The sequence below is a fragment of the Eriocheir sinensis genome, unplaced genomic scaffold (genome assembly GCF_024679095.1).
Source record: "Eriocheir sinensis breed Jianghai 21 unplaced genomic scaffold, ASM2467909v1 Scaffold754, whole genome shotgun sequence".
NCBI classification, from domain to species: Eukaryota; Metazoa; Arthropoda; class Malacostraca; order Decapoda; family Varunidae; genus Eriocheir; species Eriocheir sinensis.
Window position 1 is genome coordinate 1 of NW_026112114.1, and position 23859 is coordinate 23859.

The 23859-nt window shown below is 39.3% G+C and overlaps 2 protein-coding genes across 2 annotated transcripts in view; both read left to right on the forward strand.

The window, feature by feature from the left end:
• Positions 1-5746: 5746 nt before the first annotated feature.
• LOC126994245 (cilia- and flagella-associated protein 161-like) lies at positions 5747-16121 on the forward strand (the record flags this gene model as incomplete). Its single annotated transcript, XM_050853529.1, is given in 6 exon segments — positions 5747-5824; positions 8252-8336; positions 9794-9941; positions 10485-10728; positions 12639-12728; positions 14471-16121. Coding segments are annotated over 6 exon segments (969 nt in total), but the record flags the coding sequence as incomplete, so codon positions are not given.
• Positions 16122-17690: 1569 nt separating this feature from the next.
• The window catches only part of LOC126994246 (ribosomal protein S6 kinase 2 beta-like), a 155019-nt gene continuing 148850 nt past the window's right edge, over positions 17691-23859 (forward strand). Inside the window, exon 1 of the mRNA XM_050853530.1 lies at positions 17691-17910. The gene's annotated coding sequence lies outside the window, so the exon portion shown is untranslated. The remainder of the gene's footprint in view (positions 17911-23859) is intronic.

A 23859-nucleotide genomic window follows, 5' to 3' on the forward strand; every position in this document is an offset into this window, starting at 1 on the left:
CCCTTTAACTCTCTTTCCCTTGTTTCTGTTCTACGCTGCCTATAAACCTAAAACAGACAAACTAACAAACAAAACCAAAAACTAGAACACTCAAAAACATTAGCCAAGGACCGATTTCTTAAACATATCGACTCACAAGCACACATATTTGACAAGGCATTCGTGGGCGTTGTGGGCATTTCCAGGGGTGGCTTAATGACCCTGGTGGTAGCTCGGCCCTTCCTCTGTACCGTGAACGTGAAAAAACAACCATGGAGACCCGATTAACCTCATTATTGGCCTCTGGAAATAGCTGACGTGGGAGGCAGAAAAGGAATACCCAAGTTGTTTACATTGTTAGTTCGACCGCCCGCCACCAGAGGGCCAAAACGTAAACAATAACACCCAGCCTCGACCACGCCCCTCAGTTCTCTCTTCTAATTGGCCATTTCTCATCTTCTCAGCCCGCCAATCACAGCACGAGTCCGCGGGGTAATGGAGGGTAATTCTTGGCTTCCCGTGAGAGGGCGGCACTTACCCTAAAAAGCCTATTGAGGGAGGAAAAAGGTTAAATAAGGGTTGGGGTTAATGGGAGGGCTGTGTGTGTTTTAGGTTTCCTCTTCCACTCTCTCGCCGTCTCGTTTTCGCCTTGATCTTCAGCCCTGACTTAGCTAATTTTTATGTTGTTTTCTTCCTGTTACTTTTCCTTTCTTTCCTTCCTTTCCTTCCTTTTCCTTTCTTTCCTTCCTTTTCCTTCCTTTCCTTCCTTTTCCTTCCTTTCCTTCCTTTCCCTTTCTTTCCTTCCTTTTCCTTTCTTTCTTTCTTTCCTTCTCTCTTTCTTTCCTTCTCTCTTTCCTTCCTTTTCCTTTCTTTCTTTCCTCTCTTTCCTTCCTTTTCCTTTCTTTCCTTCTCTCTTTCTTTCCTTCTCTCTTTCCTTCCTTTTCCTTTCTTTCCTTCCTTCTCTCTTTCCTTCCTTTTCCTTTCTTTCCTTCCTTTTCCTTTCTTTCCTTCCTTTTCCATTCTTTCCTTCCTTTTCCTTTCTTTCCTTCCATTTCCTTTCTTTCCTTCCTTTTCCTTTCTTTCCTTCCTTTTCCTTTCTTTCCTTCTTTTTCCTTTCTTTCCTTCCTTTTCCTTTCTTTCCTTCCTTTTCCTTCTCTCTCCTTCCTTCACTTACTAATACGGCAATACTTCTCTTTATTTCCCTTTCCTTTCTTTTTCTTCTCCATCGTTTCTCCTTCCTTCCCTCTCCTTTCTTTCCTCTCCTTCCATCTCTCCTCCTCCTCTTTCCTTCTTCTTCCCTCTCCTTCCTCTCCTCATTTACTAACTCATTATTTCTTCTCTTTATTTCTCTCTCCTTTCTTTCCTCTCCATCCATCTGTTTCCTCTTCCTCTCTCCATTTCCTCCTTTCCATTTCTTTCTCTTCCACTCTTCTCTTCCCTTCCCTTCCCTTCCTTTCCTTTCCCTTCCCTTCCCTTCCCCTTCCCCTTCCTTTCCCTTCCCTTCCCTTCCCTTCCCTTTCCTCCCTCCCCTTTCCTTCCCTTCCCTTTGCTTTCCTTTCCTTTCCTCTCCTTTCCTTTTCTTTCCCTTCCCTTCCCTTCCCTTGCCATCCTCAGACCCCCCCCCTCCACACACACACACACACACACACACACACCTGTCAAAATTGCTATGCCTGTCTTTGCCTGTCTATCACACCTCACCTGACATTCATTCATTTAACCTGTATACCTGTCTACACCTGTTACTGCTGTTATTACTACTGATATTATTATTACTATTACTATTATTTTCATCTATTACTGAACACACACGTAATACCTATCTGATTAAAGCTATTCACCTGTCATCTTACATCTCACCTGTTCTCACCTGCCCCATAATTACCTTGCGGAGACAAACACCTGGATGATAAAAAGTGAAAATAAAAAAACAAAAGTGAAACAGGTAAAAAATAAAGCAATTTCAGCGACGATAATAAAACAAGAGATATAGTAAAGAGGAATAAAGGTGAGAAAAAGGTGTAATTCACGTTATTTATACCTGGCATTACGGAAGATTAATTAAAGGTGTGGCCCGGGTAAACACTGTGACCTTGAGTGTACCTGGCGACGCTGTAATTAAGACGGCCAGGTGAGGCGAGGCGAGGTGACGTGACCCTGCTCGCTCCTTTGTCTTCCTTTGTGTGGTCGGATGTGGCGCAGATTAGAATGTGCGTGAACTTATTTTTTTGGCCCGTGAAGATACTATTTGTGGCGTGTGTACAAATTGGTTTTAGTGAGCGATTTGAGCTGTGAGGATTCTTTTTTTGTTTTTTTGTTTGTTTGATTGTCTTTGTATGTTTATATGTCCGTGTGTTTCTGTCTGTCGGTGCGTGTACTTATTTTTTTTACCTATGAAGATACTTTTTGTGGCGTGTGTGCAAATTGGTTTTAGTGAGCGATTTGAGCTGTGAGGATTTGTTGTTGTTGTTTTTTTGTTTGTTTTATTGTCTTTGTATGTTTATATATCCGTGTATCTCTCTGTGCGTGTACTTATTTTTTGGACCTATGAAGATACTTTTTTGTGGCGTGTGTACAAGTTGGTTTTAGTGAGCGATTTGAGCTGTGAGGATTCTTTTTTTTTTTTTGTTTGTTTGTTTGTTTGATTGTCTTTGTATGTCCGTGAACTTATTTTTTTGGCCCGTGAAGATATTATTTGTGGCGTGTGTACAAATTGGTTTTAGTGAGTAATTTGAGCTGTGAGGATTCTTTTTTTTATTGTCTTTGTATGTTTATATGTCCGTGTGTTTCTGTCTGTCGGTGCGTGTACTTATTTTTTTGACCAATGAAGATACTTTTTGTGGCGTGTGTACAAATTGGTTTTAGTGAGCGATTTGAGCTGTGAGGATTCTTTTGTTTGTTTGTTTGTTTGTTTGATTGTTTTTGTATGTTTATATGTCCGTGTATCTCTCTGTCCGTGTACTTATTTTTTTACCTATGAAGATACTTTTTGTGGCGTGTGTACAAATTGGCTTTAGTGAGCGATTTTGATTGTGAAGATTTTTGTGTGTGTCTGTCTCTGTCTTTCTCTTTATGTCTATTTTTCTGTCTATGTCTGTCTGTCTGTCTGTCTTTTTCTATGTCTGTTTATCCATCTGTCTGTTATTTATATGTCTTATCTGTCTGTGTCTGTGTGTCTGTCCGTCTTTCTGTTTGTCTGTCTCTGTCTGTCTTTCTGTCTGTCTGTCTGTCTGTGTATGTCTATCTGCCTGTCTTTTTTATGTCTGCTTAGCCATCTGTCTGTTATTTATGTTTTATCTGTCTGTATCTGTGTATTTGTTCGTCTTTCTGTTTGTCTGTTTCTGTCTGTCTGTCTGTCTAAGTCTTTCTGATATCAATAATTTTGTCTCTCATAAGAACAGAACAGGACTCGGAGTAATGGCGGAGAAAAAAAAAAAAAAGAAGGAAAGGAGGAGATAGAAAATAGCACTAAGTAAGAGATCATGTTAATAATAGCCCGTGCAAAGAGAGGCGAGCTATTGGTGTCCTTACGGAGCGGCGTCTAGGCGTGACACTCCTGGCGGCAAAGGTTAGACAGTAAAGTAAAGCAAAGGTTAGACTCATGCACGCACAGAGAGGGCAGGTTAGTGGCGTGGTGTGTCTGCGCTGCTGCCCTCTCGCGGACGACTGGTGAACTTAGGTGTTTGTGGGGGTTTGTTTCTGTATGTTTGTCTGTTTGTTTGTTTGTTTGTTAGTGTGTCTTTCTTGTTTTCTTTCTTTCCTCCTTTTATTCTTTCTTTCTTCCTTTCATTCTTTCTTTCTTTTTCTTTCTTCTATCTTTCTGCCTGTCTTTTCTCTTTCTTTCTTTCTTTTTTTATGTTTGTCTGTCTGTGTCTCTGATAATGATACTACTACTACTACTACTACTTTTACTACTACTACTACTACTACTACTACTACTTCTACTACTTTTACTACTACTACTACTACTACTACTACTACTACTACTAGTCTACTACCACCACCACCACCACCACTATAACAACAACAACAACAACTACAACAACAACCATCTCCCCCCCCCCTGCCTCTCCACCCACAGAAAAACAAAAGCCTAGCCACAGCAAATCCCTCAAAATAGCCCCGGCCAGGTATGCGTCGAGCTAATAAGAGCCAGGTGAGACGGGCCACCAGTCACACAGGTAAACTTCATCAAAGGCCGCGTGCATACCTGAGCGGGATTATTTGAGACCAACACGTGGACAGGTAGGAGGAGGAGGAGGAGGAGGAGGAGGAGGAGTACAAAGGAGTACAAAGGAAAAGCAAACAGCAACAGATCTCTTGGTCCTAACTAGGCTGTTTGTTGTTGCTACCATCTACTCTAATCTACGAGTCAGAGACACAGGACAGCAAAGGCGAAGGCTCCTCCCTTCCCACCAGTCCCTCCATGAAAAGGAAGAATACCATGTAGTATAGAAAAACTACAATGGAATTTTACATGGACAGAAGGAAGATCACACACGACACACTAAACTAACACTATTTTCTGTTAGACCGAAGCAAAATAGCGGATGTTCGGGTTAGCTTCTAAATATTTGTCTAGTCGGTTTTTGAACGTGCAAATAGTTTCGCTTTCGACGACGTTTTGAGGCAGAGCATTCCATACACTGATGACACGGTTGAAGAAGAAGTGTTTTGATTCATTTGAGTTGAAACGCTTCCTCGTTATTTTGTATCCATTGTTTCTTGTTACACTTGACTGAGAGACTGTAAAATAATCATGAACATTAACGTTATCGAATCCCTTGAAAATTTTAAACACTTCTATAAGGTCACCTCTTAGCCTGTGCTGTGATAAGCTTAATAAGTTCTTTAAGTCTATCTTCGTACGGTTTGTTTCGCAGTCTAGGGATCATTTTCCTGTGTTTAGCGACTTTGAGAATATGTTCAAGAGGGGCTTGCTGATCTGATGTTTTGCCTCTTTAACCCCTTGACCGCGGATTTCCTACAAGAAGACATCACCAAGCTACAGGAATGGAACAAAAAGTGGCTGCTACAGTTCAATGAGGAAAAATGTAAAGTCCTGTACCTTGGGAGAGGATATCCAGCATACCAATACCACATGGGAAACACTCCACTATCCACCACAGAGGCAGAGAAAGACCTGAGCCTTTATGTTACCAGGCTACCAGTGAAAGCCGAATCCGTGCCAATCGCAGCGGACGGGTTAAGAATACGCGCGGGAATGTTTTATCTGGGCCGGACGTTTTGTTGACTTTAATATTATCGATAATTTGTACTTTATCACTTTCTACAATGTCGCTAATACTACTCAAGGATGTCATCAATATATCTAGGGGCTTCCGGTTGGCTTTCGGATAAGATTTCTTCTGTAAAAACGGAGGCAAAAAAATCATTCAATATGTTAGCGATTTCTTTATCATCATTTGTGGAGGAGGAGGAGGAGGAGGCGGAGGAGAGGAAGGAAGAAGAAATAGAGGAGGAAAAAGAAGAGAAGAAGGAGAAGGGAAATTAAGAAAAATAAGTAAAGAGAAGAGGGATAAGAAGAAGGAGGAGAAAGAAGAAAAAGAAAAGGTGAAAGAGTAGAAGAAGAAGGAGTAGGAGGAAGAAAAATAAATAGAGGAGGAGGAGGAGGAGGAGGAAGAAAAAAAAGTAGAAGAGTAGAAAGAGATAAAGGAGGAAAAAGAAAAGAAACTGTGTAGAGGGGAGGACGAAGAGGAGGAAGAAGGGGAAGATGATGATGATGACGATGATCTTTCTTCTTCAGGAGCAGAGGAAAACCCACGAGATGAGGAAGAGAGCGGAGAGGAACTTCTGGGAGCTGCACGCCGCCCTGCTGGAGGAGGTGAGAGGAAGAGGAGGAGAAGGAGGAGGAGGAGGAGGAGGAGGAGGAGGAGAAGGAGGAGGAGGAGAAAAAGGGAGAATAGAGGAGAGGAAGTGTAGGCAATTGTGGGGAGGAAAGGGAATGAGGAAGGAATGAAGAAGAGGGGGATAGGAGGAGGAAAAAGAAAGGAAGAAGGGGAAATAATAGAAAAGAAGAAGAATATATAGAAAGGATGAAAAAGAGTGTGGGAAAAGGAAAATGAAGAGATGAGAGAAATTAAATGAAAAGGAGAAAGGAAGAAGAGAGGATAGAATAGGAGAGAAAAGAGAGTATAGAAAGACTGGAGGAAAAGAGTAAAGGGGGAGAAAGAAGATGAAAGGAGAGAAAAAAAAGAGGAAATAGGAAGAAGAGAGGATAGCAAAAAAGATGAAGTATAGGAAACGTAGAAAGTGTTAATGAAAGAGATTTAGTCACTTTTTTCATCACCATTTTTCTATCACCACTTTTTTCATCACTTTTTTCATCACTTTTTTCATTACCACTTTTTTCATCACCATTTTTCTATCACCACTTTTTCATAACTTTTTTCATCACCACTTTTTTCACCACCACTTTTTTCATCACCACTTTTCATCACCACTTTTCATCACCACTTTTCATCACCCCTTTTTTCATCACCACTTATTTCATCACCACTTTTCATCACTTTTTTCATCACCACTTTTTTCATCACTTTTTTTCATCACCACTTTTCATCACTTTTTTCATCACCACTTTTTTCATCACCACTTTTCATCACTTTTTTTCATCACCACTTTTCATCACTTTTTTCATCACCACTTTTCATCACTTTTTTTCATCACCACTTTTCATCACTTTTTTCATCACCACTTTTTTCATCACCACTTTTCATCACTTTTTTCATCACCACTTTTTTCATCACCACTTTTCATCACTTTTTTCATCACCACTTTTTTCATCACCACTTTTCATCACCACCTTTTTCATCGCCACTTTTTTCATCACCACTTTTCATCACCACTTTTCATCACCACTTTTTTCATCACCACTTTTCATCACCACTTTTTTCATCACCACTTTTTTCATCACCACTTTTTTCATCACCACTTTTGTTCACCACTTTTTTTCATCACCTTTTCATCACCACTTTTTCATCACCACTTTCATCACCACTTTTTCATCACCCTTTCATCCTTTTTCATCACCACTTTTTTCATCACCACTTTTCATCACCCCTTTTTTCATCACCCCTTTTCATCACCACTTTTTTCATCACCACTTTTTTCATCACCACTTTTTTCATCACCACTTTTCATCACCATTTTTTTCATCACCACTTTTCATCACCACTTTTTTCATCACCACTTTTCATCACCACTTTTTTCATCACCACTTTTCATCACCTTTTTCATCACCTTTTCATCACCACTTTTTCATCACCACTTTTCATCACCACTTTTCATCACCACTTTTCATCACCACTTTTCATCACCTTTTTTCATCACCACTTTTCATCACCACTTTTTTCATCACCCCTTTTCATCACCACTTTTTTCATCACCACTTTTCATCACCACTTTTTTCATCACCACTTTTCATCACCACTTTTTTCATCACCACTTTTCATCACCACTTTTTTCATCACCACTTTTCATCATCACTTTTCATCACCACTTTTCATCACCACTTTTTTCATCACCACTTTTCATCACCACTTTTTTCATCACCACTTTTCATCACCACTTTTTTCATCACCACTTTACATCACTTTTTTTCATCACCACTTTTTTCATCACCACTTTTCATCATCACTTCACCACCATCACTACTTATCACCACTTTTCATCACCACTTTTCATCACCACTTTTTTCATCACCACTTTTCATCACCAGTTTTCATCACCACTTTTCATCACCACTTTTTTCATCACCACTTTTTTCATCACCACATTATTCATCACCAATTTTTTCATCACCACTTTTTTCATCACCACTTTTTTCATCACCACTTTTCATCACCAGTTTTCATCACCACTTTTCATCACCAGTTTTCATCACCACTTTTAATAAACACTCTTTTCATAACCACTTTTTTCATCACCACTTTTCATCACCACTTTTTTCATCACCACTTTTTTCATCACCACTTTTCATCACCACTTTTCATCACCACTTTTTTCATCACCACTTTTTTCATCACCACTTTTCATCACCACTTTTCATCACCACTTTTTTCATCACCACTTTTTTCATCACCACTTTTTTCATCACCACTTTTCATCACCACTTTTTTCATCACCACTTTTTTCATCACCACTTTTCATCACCACTTTTTTCATCACCACTTTTTTCATCACCACTTTTTTTCATCACCACTTTTTTTCATCACCATTTTTTTCATCACCACTTTTTTCATCACCACTTCAGGGCACGGTGTCGGTGTGTCCAGACGGGTTGCTACACTTCGGAGATTCGGTGTTGATCCACGCGCCTGTCGTCCAGCCCCGGAAAGGTGAGTCTAGCAACGCGCCCGGTTTAATTAGTACTATCTTACCTGTGTATATACGTGTGGTTGCCAATTTGTACGCGGTGTTTTAACTCATTTGTACGCAGTGTTGTTTTTTCTTAATTTTCTTCTTTCTTTTTTCTGTTTGTCATTTTCCTTTCCCTTTTCCTTCTGCCTCCTTTTTTCCTTTTCTTTTCTTTTTCTTTTTGCTTTCCTTTCTTTCATCCGCTTCTTTTCCTTCATCTGCTCTTTTTTCTTCCTTTCTTCTTTTTTCCTCTTCCTTCTTTCCTCTTTATTCTCTTCGTTCTTTTCCCCCTGGCTATTTTTTTCCCTTTCTTTCCTATCTTCTTTTTCTTTTTTCTTTCTTTCCTTTCCTTCTTTCATTCTCATTTCCTCTTCCTTCCTTTCCTTTCCTCCTCGTCGTTTCCCTCACCTTCCTTCTCTTCCTTTTTCTTCCTTCCTCTCTTATTCCTCTTCTTTCTCTCTCCTCTTCATCTTCCCTTCCCATCCCTCCCTTTCCTACCTGTAATATAAGAAAGGTAACCATGGGAACACACCTGGCTTTAATTAGGCCCATCTTACTTGTATGGGATAGGTATACGTGCCAATTTGTACGCGATGTTCTGACCAATTTGTACGCAACATTTGTTTATCAGTGTCTTATCTATTTGGAAGGTTAGAAAAGCGACGGGCAGTTCCTTAATTAAACAATCCTTCCTCTATCCACAAGTCCCTTCAGTAAGCTATTTCACATATTATAATACAGTCGCATTTTCTCATCCTCCTCCTCCTCCTCCTCTTCCTCTTCCTCTTATTCACTCCTTCTCCTCTTCCTCTTCCTCTTATTCACTCCTCCTCCTCTTCCTCTTCCTCTTATTCCCTCCTCCTCCTCTTCCTCCTCCTCTTATTCACTCCTCCTCCTCTTCCTCTTTCTCTTATTCACTCCTCCTCCTCTTCCTCCTCCTCTTATTCACTCCTTCTCTTCCTCTTCCTCTTATTCACTCCTCCTCCTCTTCCTCTTCCTCTTATTCCCTCCTCCTCCTCTTCCTCCTCCTCTGATTCACTCCTTCACCTCTTCCTCTTCCTCTTATTCACTCCTCCTCCTCTTCCTCTTATTCACTCCTCCTCTTCTTCCTCTTCCTCTTATTCACTCCTCCTCTTCCTCTTCCTCTTATTCCTTCCTCCTCTTCCTCTTACTCTTATTCCTTCCTCCTCTTCCTCTTCCTCTTATTCACTCCTCCTCCTCTTCCTCTTCCTCTTATTCACTCCTCCTCCTCTTCCTCTTCCTCTTATTCACTCCTTCTCCTCTTCCTCTTATTCACTCCTCCTCCTCTTCCTCTTCCTCTTATTCACTCCTCCTCCTCCTCTTCCTCTTATTCCCTCCTCCTCTTCCTCCTCCTCTTATTCACTCCTCCTCCTCTTCCTCTTCCTCTTATTCACTCCTCCTCCTCTTCCTCCTGCAGCCGGCGAGTCCAAGCCTTCCCTGCCCTGCACCCTCGCCGCCACGCCCTCCAGAGATGCGCTGCTCAGGAACGACTTCGAGGAGACGCCCATCACGGCCAGCCCGGACCACCACCAACCCGTCCTCAAGAATGTGTTTACTATACGCCCGTGAGTGTGTTGGGGGGGTGTTGAGGGGGGAGGGGGTGTGGGTGGGGGTGTTTGTGTGCCAGAAAGAAAGAGAGAGAGAGAGGAGTAAAGAAAGAGGGGGAAAGATAGGACAGAAAGGAAGGAAGGAAAAGAGGAAGGATGGAAGTAAGGACAAAAAAGAAAGGAAGGAAGAGGAGGAAGGAGAGCAAAGGTGTGTGTGTGTGTGTGTGTGTGTGTGTGTGTGTGTGTGTGTGTGTGACCTTATCTAACCTTATTTAACCTTATCTAATATAACCTTATCTAATATAACCTTATCTAACCTGACCTAACCTAACCTAACCTATCCTAACCTAACCTCACCTAACCTAGCCTTATTTAACCTTATCTAATCTAACCTTATCTAACCTGACCTAACCTAACCTAACCTGACCTAACCTCTCCTAACCTAACCTCACCTAACCTAGCCTTATTTAACCTTATCTAATCTAACCTTATCTAACCTGACCTGATCTAACCTAACCTAACCTATCCTAACCTGACCTAACCTAACCTGACCTCTCTCAGACGCCGCGCACAGGACGCCATCGGCAACGTCCTGTGCTACGGTGACCCCTTTGACCTCACGCACGTCACGCACGGGGGGCAGGAGTACCACGTGACCTCGCCCGTGGGGTCAGCGCTGCACTCGGGGCGGGAGAGCAGGCGGCAGGAGGTGCTTTTGAAGGCGGGCAGCGGGGCGCACTCTGCCTGGCGCCTCATACCCAGTGACAAAGCCCAGCGCGTGGTGATGGAGGGGGAGCCGGCGGAGGTGGGTGTGGGCGTGTGGGCGTGTGGGCGTGTGGGCGTGGGGGGGGGTATGTGAGTGGGGTATGTTTTTTTTTTTGGTTCTTTTTCCTCTCCTTTTCCTCTTTACTATGCGTTCTTAAACCTCCTCTTTCGCTTTCCTCTTGTTTTTTTTCCTCTTTCTTTTCCTCTCCTTTTCCTCTTTACTACGTTCTTAAACCTCCTCTTTCGCTTTCCTCTTGTTTTTTTTCCTCTTTCTTTTCCTTTCCTTTTCCTCTTTACTACATTCTTAAACCTCCTCTTTCGCTTTCCTCTTGTTTTTTTTCCTCTTTCTTTACCACTCCTTTTCCTCTTTACGTTCTTAAACCTCCTCTTTCGCTTTCCTCTTGTTTTTTTCCTCTTTCTTTTCCTTTCCTTTTCCTCTTTACTACATTCTTAAACCTCCTCTTTCGCTTTCCTCTTGTTTTTTTTCCTCTTTCTTTTCCTTTCCTTTTCCTCTTTACTACATTCTTAAACCTCCTCTTTCGCTTTCCTCTTGTTTTTTTTCCTCTTTCTTTTCCTTTCCTTTTCCTCTTTACTACATTCTTAAACCTCCTCTTTCGCTTTCCTTTTGTTTTTTTCCTTTTTCTTTTCCTCTCCTTTTCCTCTTTACTATGCGTTCTTAAACCTCCTCTTTCGCTTTCCTCTTGTTTTTTTCCTTTTTCTTTTCCTCTCCTTTTCCTCTTTACTACGGTCTTAAACCTCCTCTTTCGCTTTCCTCTTGTTTTTTTCCTTTTTCTTTTCCTCTCCTTTTCCTCTTTACTACGGTCTTAAACCTCCTCTTTCGCTTTCCTCTTGTTTTTTTTCTCTTTCTTTTCCTCTCCTTTTCTTCTTTACTACGTTCTTAAACCTCCTCTTTCGCCTTCCTCTTTTCCTCTTGCATCTCTCCTCTTCTACACCTGTCCAAAATATCTTAATTTATTTCGTTATCGAGTATTTTTTTATTTCTCTCTTTTTTTATTTTTTTTATTTCTTTCTTTCTTCACTCTTACCATGTTTCAAGCTGTTTGATTATTTTTTATTCCCTTTCGACCTTTTTCTTCTTTCTTTCTTTCCTTCTTCCTTCATTTTTTTTCCTTCTATCCTGCTTTCTTTCCGTCTTTCTTCTTTCTCAACATTTTATTTCCCTCTTTCTTTCTTTCCTTCTTCCTTCATTTTTTCCTTCTTTCCTGCTTTCTTTCTTTCTTTCTTCTTTCTCAACATTTTATTTCCTTCCTTCTTTCTTTCCTTCTTCCTTAATTTTTTTCTTCTATCTTGCTTTCTTTCTGTCTTTCTTCTTTCTCAACATTTTATTTCCTTCCTTCTTTCTTTCCTTCTTCCTTCATTTTTCCCTTCTATCTTGCTTTCTTTCTGTCTTTCTTCTTTCTCAACATTTTATTTCCTTCTTTCTTTCTTTCCTTCTTCCTTCATTTTTTTTCCTTCTATCCTGCTTTCTTTCTTTCTTTCTTCTTTCTTACCATTTTATTTCCTTCTTTCTTTCTTTCCTTCTTCCTTCATTTTTTCCCTTCTATCTTGCTTTCTTCTTTCTCAACATTTTATTTCCTTCTTTCTTTCTTTCCTTCTTCCTTCATTTTTTCCCTTCTATCTTGCTTTCTTCTTTCTCAACATTTTATTTCCTTCTTTCTTTCTTTCCTCCTTCCTTCATTTTTTCCTGCTATCTTGCTTTCTTTCCATCTATCTTCTTTCTTACCATCTTATTTTCTGTCGCTTTCTCTGTATTCCATTTCCCTCCTTTTCTCCTATAAGCTTATATGTATTTGTAACCATGGAAGACTAAGTAACGGGCTTTTTTATTATTGTTTCCTTTTTTGTGCCCTTGAGCTGTCTCCTTTGCTGTAAAAAGAAAAAAAAATGTTACCCAAATGTGACCCCGTTGTGACCCGGTGTGTGTTCCAGGTGGGCGCGCGCGTGTGGGTGGTGCAGACCATGACCAATCAGCCCATGGTGGTGGAGGAGGAGTTTACCGCCGCCACAATCTACGGGCAGGTGAGTGAGGGGCGGGGATGTCACGTTATCGTACTCACCACACTGGATTTTCCTATTTCTAACGCATAACGATCATAAAGAACCCTCTATAATTAACATTTCTAACGCATAACGATCATAAAAAACCCTCTATAAATAACATTTTTAGCAATAACTAGAAATGGGTATCGTTAGTTTTATGGGTGCGACGGTTTTTTGGTTTGAAATAAGCGAATATAAGAAGCTAAGTACGACAATCTGGCAACGTTGGTGAGGGGACAGGTGAGGGGGGGTGAAAGGGAAAGGGAAAAGGGAAAAAGGAAAGGTGTGTGTGTGTTTGTGTGCCAGAAAGAAAGAGAGGAATAAAGATAGGATAGAAAAGGAGGAACAGGAAGAAAGATAAAAGGGGAAAGATAGGATAGAAAAGGAGGAACGGGAAGAAAGATATAGGGGGAAAGATAGGATAGAAAATAAGGAACAGAAAGAAAAGGGGAGACAGCGAGAGAACGGAAAGAAAGAAATGACAGAAAGGAAGGAAGAGAGGAAGGAAAGAAGGAAAGATAGGTAAGGGAGGGAAGGTAAGGTGGGAGATGAGAGGGAAGGTAAGGGAGGTGGGTGAGAGGGAAGGTAAGATGGATGAAGAGGGAAAGGGAAGAAAGGTAAGGTGGGTGAGGGGAAAGGTAAGGAAGGTAAGGGGGAGAGAGAGGGAGGTAAAGACAGTTAGGTAAGGGAGAGTGAATGTGAGCAAAATGTAAAAAAAGAAAAAAAATGAATGAAGGAAGATGAGGAAGGTGATAAAGAGGAAGAAGAATGAGTGAGAAAAGTGTAAAAAATAAATAAAATGAATAAAGGAAGATGAGGAAATAGAGGAAGAAGGTGATAAAGAGGAAGAAGAATGAGTGAGAAAAATGTAAAAAAAATAAATAAAATGAATAAAGGAAGATGAGGAAATAGAGAAAGAAGGAGATAAAGAAGAAGAATGAGTGTGAAAAGAACGTAAAAAAAGAAGAAAAAATGAATAAAGAAAGATGAGGAAATAGAGGAAGAAGGTGATAAAGAGGAAGAAGAGTTAGTGAGTGTGAGAAGAATATAAAAAAATGAATAAATGAAAATGAGGAAATAGAGGAAGAAGATGATAAAGGGGAGGAAGATGAGTCAGGTGATAAGGGTGAGGAGTGGGTGACAGGTAGGACAGGTGAGAAGGTGGTAGACAGGTAAAGAAGGTGAGTCACGAGGTATTTAATTAGAGCCGGAAGTCAGGTGAGAGAGTGTGATAATAATAATAATAATAATAATAATAATAATAATAATAATAATAATAATAATAATAATAATAATAATAATAATAATAATAATAATAATAATAATGATTTGAATATTACTTTTTTCATTTAGTATTTTTTTTTTTAGATAAGTAAAAAAAGATAATGACAACATATTCTACTTCTACTACTACTACTACTACTACTCCTACTCCTACTACTACTACTACTACTACTACTACTACTACTACTATTACTACTACTATTACTACCAACTTACTAACTACTTATGCTACTAACATCTCCTCCTCTTCCTCCTCCTTCATCTCTCCCCCACCCCTCCCCATTCTCCTCCTCCCCTCCTCCTCCCCCACACACCTGTCCCCTTTCACATCTGTCCCCTTTCACACCTGTTCCCTTACACACCTGTCCCCTTACACACCTGCCTCCCCCTTCACACCTGTCTCCCCTTTAACACCTGTCCCCCTTCACACCTGGCAGGAGCAACAGGTCAGCGTGGGCGTGGTGAACAGGGCCACCACGAGAGCCGCCTCCACCTTGGCACTGCTCACCTGGACGCGGCGCCTTCCTACACCTGGCCGGAGGGAAGAAGAGAAAGAGAAGGAGGTGGAGGTGGAGGTGCAGGAGGAGAAGGAAGTGGTGGAGAGAAGGGTTAGGGAGGTGCAAAGGAAGCTAGAGGAGGAGGAGGAGGAGAGGAGGGTGAGGGAGAGGAAGGAGAGAGAGGAGGATGCCGTGGAGAGTCTGAGGTTGGCACTTCATGATATCAACAACGACTCCTCACCTGACGACTTCCTGGGCCAGTGATTACGACGACCACGAAGATAATGACAACGCAAACATACACATAAACACAATCAGATAAACAGGAAACAAACAAAAAAAGCCCCGTAATCAAAATCTCTCACTAAAACCAATTTGTACACCCGCGACAAAAAGTATCTTCACAGGCCAAAAAAATATGTACACGCACAGACATATAAAGATAGAAAGATAATGGAACAATAACCAAAACAAACATAAAAACAAACAAAAACAAAGAAGAAGAAGAAGAAGTAGTAGTAGAAGAAGAAGAAGAAGAAGAAGAAGAAGAAGAAGAGCAGAAACAAAAACAACAATAACTACTACTACTACTACTACTACTACTACTACTACCACTACCACCACCGCCACCACCACCACACACATTATAAACGAAACAAACACCAAAATAACATACAATAATGAGGATAGTATTAACATATAGTATTCGATCTCACTTGTAACCTCCCTATATGGTATTAGATTCGCCTTATACTCCTAAATACTCCAGGACCAATTACTGTACAGGTGTGTTGCTCATTAACCTGGCCGCACCTTAATTAGCTCTTACCTGTGTTGCATGACCTGTTGTGTACGTGCGTGTGTTTGTGTTAATTTGGCAATGTTAGTTTTCTTTAATTATTTGACTATTTACATATAATATACCTCATTTTTTTGCACACAAGTTATATGAAACGCACAAATATATACATAATTATAGATGGATATGTATGGCTATTATGTATTATTTATGTATTCTTTCTCTCCTTTCATTTTTCATCTCAGTTATTTTCCCTCTTTCTCTTCCTCTCTCTTCTTCTCTTCCTCTTCCTCTTCCTCTCCTTACCTCTTCTTTTGCCTTCCTCTTTATCTCTTCTTTTTCCTCTCCTTTTTCTCTTTACTATACGTTCTTTAATCTCATATTTCACCTTTTTCCTCTTCCTCTCCTTTTCCTCTTTCGCCTTCCTCTTTTCCTCTTGTTCTTTTGCCTTTTTCTCTTTCTCTCCTTTTCCTCTTTACTCCATTTATAAACCTCCTCTTTTGCCTTCCTTTCTTCCTCTTGTTCTTTTCCTCTTTCTTTTCCTCTATACTACATTCATAATCTCCTCTTTCGCCTTCCGTTTTTCCTCTTGTTCTTCTTCCTTTTCCTCTTCTTTTCCTCTTTACTCCATTTATAATCTCCTATTTTGCCTTCCTCTTTTCCTCTTGCATCTCTCCTCTTCTACACACGTCCAAACTATCTTAATCTCGGCTCCTCTTTATCTCTAAGCTCTATAACCTGAACTCTCTCTGTTATCAAGTTTATCTGTGAAAAATTTGGATCAGTAAAGAATTCAAGCATAATAATTTAGTCTACCTTCCTAATCCGGTGTTTTCTGTGCCTAATCCCGGAAATAATGTTAGATAATGTTTTGGGTGGATATTCGCTCATCTGGCTTTGTGTCTTTAACTAGAGGATAAAATATTGATTAAAAAGCATCTGTTTATGAGTTGGAAGCATTAGTTCAGGATGTGGAGTGAGAAATCCGTGTAAAAATTGATGTTTCTCAGGGCGGAGCTAGTATACTTGAGTCCCCGTTTTTATATATCTTTTTTTTTTAAGGAATTATTTGCTTATTTCGCATTTTATCTTTGACTTGAGAGAAGGATACTAGTTACAAAGCTTCTATTTATGACCCGGAATCATTACATTTGGGTATGATATTAGAAAGCCATGAAAATTTTGATGTTTCTGAGAGGGAGACCAAATTACTTGAGTCACCGTTTTTATTTCACACGTTTTCGGTGGGAGAAATTTATGAATGAAATTTATGAATGAACCGCTGCCGAGGACCTCCAGATGGGTGTGTTGGGTCTCTTTTCAGAGTTTATCACATGCCCTGGTGAGCTTAAGGGCCACTAATTACCCTGCAGCGTCTAATTATCCCAAACTAACAGCGATAACAGCCATTAGAGTGGATGAGAAGGACAGTGGGGTGGGTGAGTGCGAATAAAGTGAGTGATTACGGAGAGTGAGGCAGAGAGAGATACGGCAGATAAAGACGAGAAGGAAATCACAAGAGTAGGAGGAGGCGGAGGAAGAAACACAAAATTGAAAACAGACGGAAACGGCGTGATACTGAAACGGAAGGGAAACATAAATACGCAAATACTGAAGGCTCAAAGGCATCGAGTTGTAAATTTGGTGCATCAGTTTGACATTATAGACTCTGGGAGACCATAGCAAGGGTTAAAGTGATGGTCACTTGTTTGTTATCGTGGTGTCGGGCCGCGGGTTCCAGCACTACGCGGCGCTCCTCACTGAGTTGCCAGCGGTGCCTTTCCTGACGGGGCGGGCGAGTACCGGTAATTTAGTACCGGTGATATCGGTACCGAGGAGGCGGCAGTACCGGTACCAGTACTAAGAAGCCAGGCAGACCACCTTCCTGCAGAAGGCGTGGCAACTCGACAGGATGTTGGCGACAGAACGACAAACTAACAATGTCCACTAGCATTTAATAAAGACGGGGCTCTGGAGGCCGTGGTCCCACAGTCTAACTAGCCCCCTAGAACTCCTCGGAAGAAGACTGATGCCATGCGTGGTGGTCTTGGTGCTCGGTAACGACACCCAGGGGCCGTGTGCACACCGTACAGTCTATATACGGCTATACGCACCACCTCAGCCTGTCAGCGTCACATCACGGACTGGCACATAAATCCTTAATTTCTGTCCCTACAATCATCTCCATAGATCGAGTCCCACACTCTGCGGCCACCCTCGCCTGGTAGGCCTAAGCAGGACGCCCTGGAGGTGTTTCTGCCCCAGAGTTTCTGTTTTTCCGTGGCCGGGCCGGGGCGGGCACTGGCACAGCTGCGGCCCATGGCGAGCGGTGCCAGTACCGATAAAGGGAGCCGCTAGTATTACCGGTACCAGTCCTTAGTGTTAGCCTGGTCGGCGGCGGGGTGGGACGTGCAGCGCTGGGACACCTGCTGGTCTTGACACTTGGAGCAGCGGAGCCTGAGGGCCGCGGGAGGTGCCGGAGCAGGGCGGGAGCAGGAGCGTGGAGGCGCCGCGGGGGAGCATGCCGCTGGCCCAGCACCCCGCGCTGTGGGCCAAGCTGCAGGTCCACAAGGAGGAGGAGGTGGGTGGCGGCGGCGGCGGTGATGAAGGCGGTGGTGGTGGTGGTGATGAGGGAGGCGGTGGGGATGCATCCAACCACCTGTCACCACCACCACCAGGTTGTGTGTGTGGAGGTGTACGTGTGTATATGTGTGTGTGTGTGTGCGTGCGTGCATGTGTGTGTGTGTGTGTCCCCGTACACACACACACACACACACACACACACACCTGTCCGCCTGTCCCTGCCCCTCGGGACAGGTGTGGGCCGGGCCAGCTAATGGGTGGGACAGGTGTGCGGCCAGGGGTCAAGGGAAGGACAGGGGTAATATTCACGAGGGGGCGGCCACCTCTTGCAAAGCTAATACTTACAATGTGATTTTTTTTTTTGTCCTTGAAAGCAGTGCAGTAACAAATGACTTCCGGAAAAATTGGGTGATACTTTCACTCGCCTAAAAAAATTACACGAATGAATAAACCAATAAATGAATGAATGAAGGAGAAAAGAAAATGGTTAACATTCGTTTTAGTACCGTGCCAGTATTTCATTACCATATCTACCTTATGAAACATTACTAACTCTTCATATATCTTTTCTACAAATGTTCAAAAAATCACCACACTATAGTTAAGTAAATAGAAACAGATGACGTTATTAAAACATGAAGTACAAGAACACATTTAATACAACACACACACACACACACACACTTTAAACACACACATGAACCTAAAAGAAAACACTACCAAAACATAGAAGGGGGTCGAGGAGGGCAAAGCATAAGCAAAGATAAGGGGGTGGAGGGGGGTGAAGTCTCCTTGTTAGGTAGGGTATGTTAGGTCAGGTCAGGTCAGATGTGGTTCCGGGATATGCCTTTTCAACGGCTCCCGGATCTTCTGTTCACTCAATGTTCTTGCGCTTCAGCTCTTATTTTCTTCTTCAGTTTTCACTTGACATCTATTTTTTTCACTGATTTTGCACTTGTGTTTTGGTCTTCTGAACTTGTTGCCTTTCCTTCCAGAGTTTTTTCAAGTAACTTTTCCTTTCTTCTATTTCCTCACTTTATTTATTTGTTAAAGGTTAGGTTAGTTTAACCCATCCGCTGCGATTGGCATGGATTTGGCCTTCACTGGTAGCCTGGTAACATACACTCCCAGGTCTTTCTCTGCCTCTGTGGTGGATAGTGGAATGTTTCCCATGTGGTATTGGTATGATGGATATTCCCTCTCAAGGTGCAGGACTTTATATCTTTCTTCATTAAATTGTTGCAGCCACTTTTTGTTTCATTCCTGTAACTTGGTGACGTCTTCAGGTAGGAAGTCAGCAGTCAAGGGGTTAAATATATTTGGCAGCAGTGTGGGTCGACGGAAAGCAGCAGCATGGGGCAGGGCGGGATGGCGGTGGGGGTGGTCCACTATTCAGGCTGGTGGTAACAGGTGTGGCGGGGCAGTGGCTGGTGCACATCAGGCATCTAAAAGTCGATTATCTAGTGGTTTCCAGAAAATAACAATATCTCCATTATAAAAAGCATCATATTTTGTCTATAATTAAAGTCTCTAAATTAGTTGGCTACCCTCTCATCTATAATCCCACAAAACAGCTCCCATTAGTTATCTTGTTAATATCTTTGTTGTTTATTTTTTTGTTATTTTTATTGTTAGTTTTGTTTTTATTATTCATTGTTTTTTGTTTGTTTTGGTAATGTTTATTTATTTTTTTTTTTTTTTTTTTAGGTTGTGTTTGTTTGTGTGGGTTTTATTTGATGTGTTCTTTTACCTCATGTGCCTGGGCCAGGATTTGAACCCTGGCCCGTGGATTCGTAGGTAGGCACACTAAACACTGCACCACAGAGGAGAGATGAGATAAGGTAAATAAGGCAATCTGAAATCCACGAAAATTTCCATAGAATTGTGCAAGTTTTCCTACTTGGTCTTGGTCTTGGTTTGGGAGGTAGTTGACCATTTTGGCCCCAACTACAGCCTTTGTAACGGCTTACTCCCTCAGGGCCAACACCCTGAAAATCCAAAAGAATACAGTCTTAGTAGAAAGAGCCCATAGAGGCATAGACCGAGACATCTACAGGAGTCCACCCTATCTGGTGCACACTGCCCAGGCTCTCTCCAGGAATTCCTTAACCCCCTCTATTGTTCTTCTGGTCTGGTCTGCAGTGTACTCAAGCCTAGCAAGAATTCTATCACCCTTTCTACATTCCCCTCCAGCATCCTATTCCATACTTCTGTTCCTAATTACTGTGTTATTATTTCTACCAAACTCTGCCTATCCCTGTCATACCTAGGACACTCTAGTAGCATGTGTTCTATGGTCTCATCAACCCCCCCTTCACACATACGGCATACCTTGCTTCCCCTGTTGGCCCTCCTATATGTCCTACTATTTACCTCTAAGGGTTTGGTCCTGGCCTTGACGAACAGCACACACCCCAGGCGACTATCATAGACAGCTTCACACTTGGGTTTGGCTTTCAATTTGTACCGTTCTTGAGAACTCTTTGCCCCCACCCTCTGGCTCCAGTCTACCCTGCCCCTCTCCTGTACTTTGTCCTTTACTCTACACTTCACTTCCTTCTCCTCTCTCCCTAGCATCATCTCCAAGAGTGTGAAGCCCTCCAGCCCACATCTCTTCTCCCAGCGTATGCTAGACTTTTTCCACTTCGTCCCCTGTCCCGCCCTCTCATATACCTTGCGCGCCCACCTGTTCTCACTCATCTTTCTTAGCCTGACTTTGTACCCTGAAACTGCTTTACCTATTCTTTCCTATTATTCTAAGGAATTTCCTGAGATTTCAGGCAGTCATGTTCTACCTAGTTTCTCCTTCCCAAAACCAGGTGTGGAGTGTTTTTTTTTTTTTTTTTGTCTCCCTTATCCAGTTTTATTTAATTTTTTGCCTTTCTCTTTTATACAAATATTTAACCTGTTTTTTATTTCCTTTTTTTTCTTTATTTTCTTATTATTATTAGTTTTTTTTTTTTTTTACTTGTCTTCCTTATCCTTTCTTATTTTAGCCATAGTTGGAGTCTGTAAAAATATCTCCCAACTCCACCTCCTCTACGATATGTGTGGTGTTGTGTGGCTGGGTGTTGTGTGGTGTGGCTGGGTGTGGCTGGTGTTGTGTGGTGTGGCTGGGTGTGGTGTGGCTGGGTGTGGCTGGTGTTGTGTGGTGTGGCTGGGTGTGCTGGGTATGATTTGCCTACCGCTGTACTGTAGAAGAAAGAAAGAGGGAGGAGGTGGAGTCTGGGTTAAAATCAGTCACAACCTTAAAATTCATACATATATTTTACCTGCCTCCTCTATTATTTTTTACCTTCTCTTTTATTATTATTATTATGACTAATATTTTTTTTATCTTTTTCCTTTATCCAGTTTTATTATTTTTTCCTTTTTCATACAAATATTTTACCTTTGCTTTATTTTTTTTTTACTTTCTATTTTCTTATTATTTTTTCTTATTTTTTCTTTTTCTTAATTTTTATCTTCTCTTTTCTTCTTATTATTACTGATTTTTTTTCTTTTTCGTTTATCTGTTTTTTTTTTCATTTTTTTTCATACATATATTTCACCTTTCCTTTATTTTTTTTTCTATTTTCTTATTATTTCTTATTTTTTCTTTTTCATAATTTTTACCTTCTCTTTTCTTCTTATTACTGATTTTTTTCTTTTTCCTTTATCCAGTTTTTTTTTCTTTCTCTTTTATACAAATATTTTACCACACCTTTAATTTTTTTTTTACTTTCTATTTTCTTATTATTTCTTCTTTTTCTTAATTTTTACCTTCTATTTTCTTATATCTTCTTTTTATTATTTTTTATTATTTTTCACCTTTTATTTTCTTCTTTCTTCTTTTTATTATTTTTTATTATTTTTTACATTTTATTTTCTTCTTATTTCTTCTTTTTATTATTTTTTTATTTCTCACCTTCTATTTTCTTCTTATTTCTTCTTTTTCTTTTTCTTTTTTATTTTTTACCTTTTATTTTCTTCTTATTTCTTCTTTTTATTATTTTTTACATTTTATTTTCTTCTTATTTCTTCTTTTTATTATTTTTTATTATTTTTTACATTTTATTTACTTCTTCTTTCTTCTTTTTATTATTTTTTATTATTTTTTACATTTTATTTTCTTCTTATTTTTATTATTTTTTATTATTTTTTACATTTTATTTTCTTCTTATTTCTTCTTTTTATTATTTTTTATTATTTTTTACATTTTATTTTCTTCTTATTTCTTCTTTTTATTATTTTTTATTATTTTTTACCTTTTATTTTCTTCTTATTTCTTCTTTTTATTATTTTTTTCTTAATTTTTACCTTTTATTTTCTTCTTATTTCTTCTTTTTATTATTTTTTTCTTAATTTTTACCTTTTATTTTCTTCTTTTTATCAGTTTTTCCTATTTCTTACCTTTTATTTTCTTCTTTTTATTAGTTTTTCCTATTTCTTACCTTTTATTTTCTTCTTATTTCTTCTTTTTATTAGTTTTTCCTATTTCTTACTTTTTATTTTCTTCTTCTTTTTATTAGTTTTTCCTATTTCTTACTTTTTATTTTCTTCTTCTTTTTATTAGTTTTTCCTATTTCTTACCTTTTATTTTCTTCTTGTTACGAGGCTCAACATTTCATTACAATCATCACTTTTATTTTCATCCAGAACGCGTGTCATAAATTAGTCATATCCAGTTACGTATTATTTTTTCTTTTATTTATTTTTTATACATGCAGGAGCTATTTATTTATTTTTATACATGCAGGAGCTATTTATTTATTTTATACATTATTTATTTATTTTTATACATGCAGCAGCTATTTATTTATTTTATACATGCAGAGCTATTTATTTATTTTTATACATGCAGGAGCTATTTATTTATTTTATACATGCAGAGCTATTTATTTATTTTTATACATGCAGGAGCTATTTATTTATTTTATACATGCAGAGCTATTTTTTTATACATGCAGGAGCTATTTATTTATTTTTATACATGCAGGAGCTATTTATTTATTTTTATACATGCATGAGCTATTTATTTATTTTTATACATGCAGCAGCTATTTATTTTTATACATGCAGGAGCTATTTATTTATTCTTTATACATGCAGGAGCTATTTATTTATTTTTATACATGCATGAGCTATTTATTTATTTTTATACATGCAGCAGCTGTTTTATTTTTTACATGCAAAGCTATTTATTTATTTTTATACATGCAGCTATTTATTTATTTTATACATGCAGGAGCTATTTATTTTATTTTTATACATGAGCTATTTATTTATTTTATATACATGCACATTTATTTATTTTTATACATGCAGGAGCTATTTATTTATTTTTATACATGCAGCAGCTATTTATTTATTTTTATACATGCAGGAGCTATTTATTTATTTTTATACATGCAGGAGCTATTTATTTATTTTTATACATGCAGGAGCTATTTATTTATTTTTATACATGCAGCAGCTATTTATTTATTTTTATACATGCAGGAGCTATTTATTTATTTTTATACATGCAGGAGCTATTTATTTATTTTTATACATGCATGAGCTATTTATTTATTTTTATACATGCAGCAGCTATTTATTTTTATACATGCAGGAGCTATTTATTTATTTTTTATACATGCAGGAACTATTTATTTATTTTTATACATGCAGGAACTATTTATTTATTTTTATACATGCAGGAACTATTTATTTATTTTTATACATGCAGGAACTATTTATTTATTTTTATACATGCAGGAACTATTTATTTATTTTTTATACATGCAGCAACTATTTATTTATTTTTATACATGCAGGAGCTATTTATTTATTTTTATACATGCAGGAGCTATTTATTTATTTTTATACATGCAGGAGCTATTTATTTATTTTTTATACATGCAGCAGCTATTTATTTATTTTTATACATGCAGGAGCTATTTATTTATTTTTATACATGCAGGAG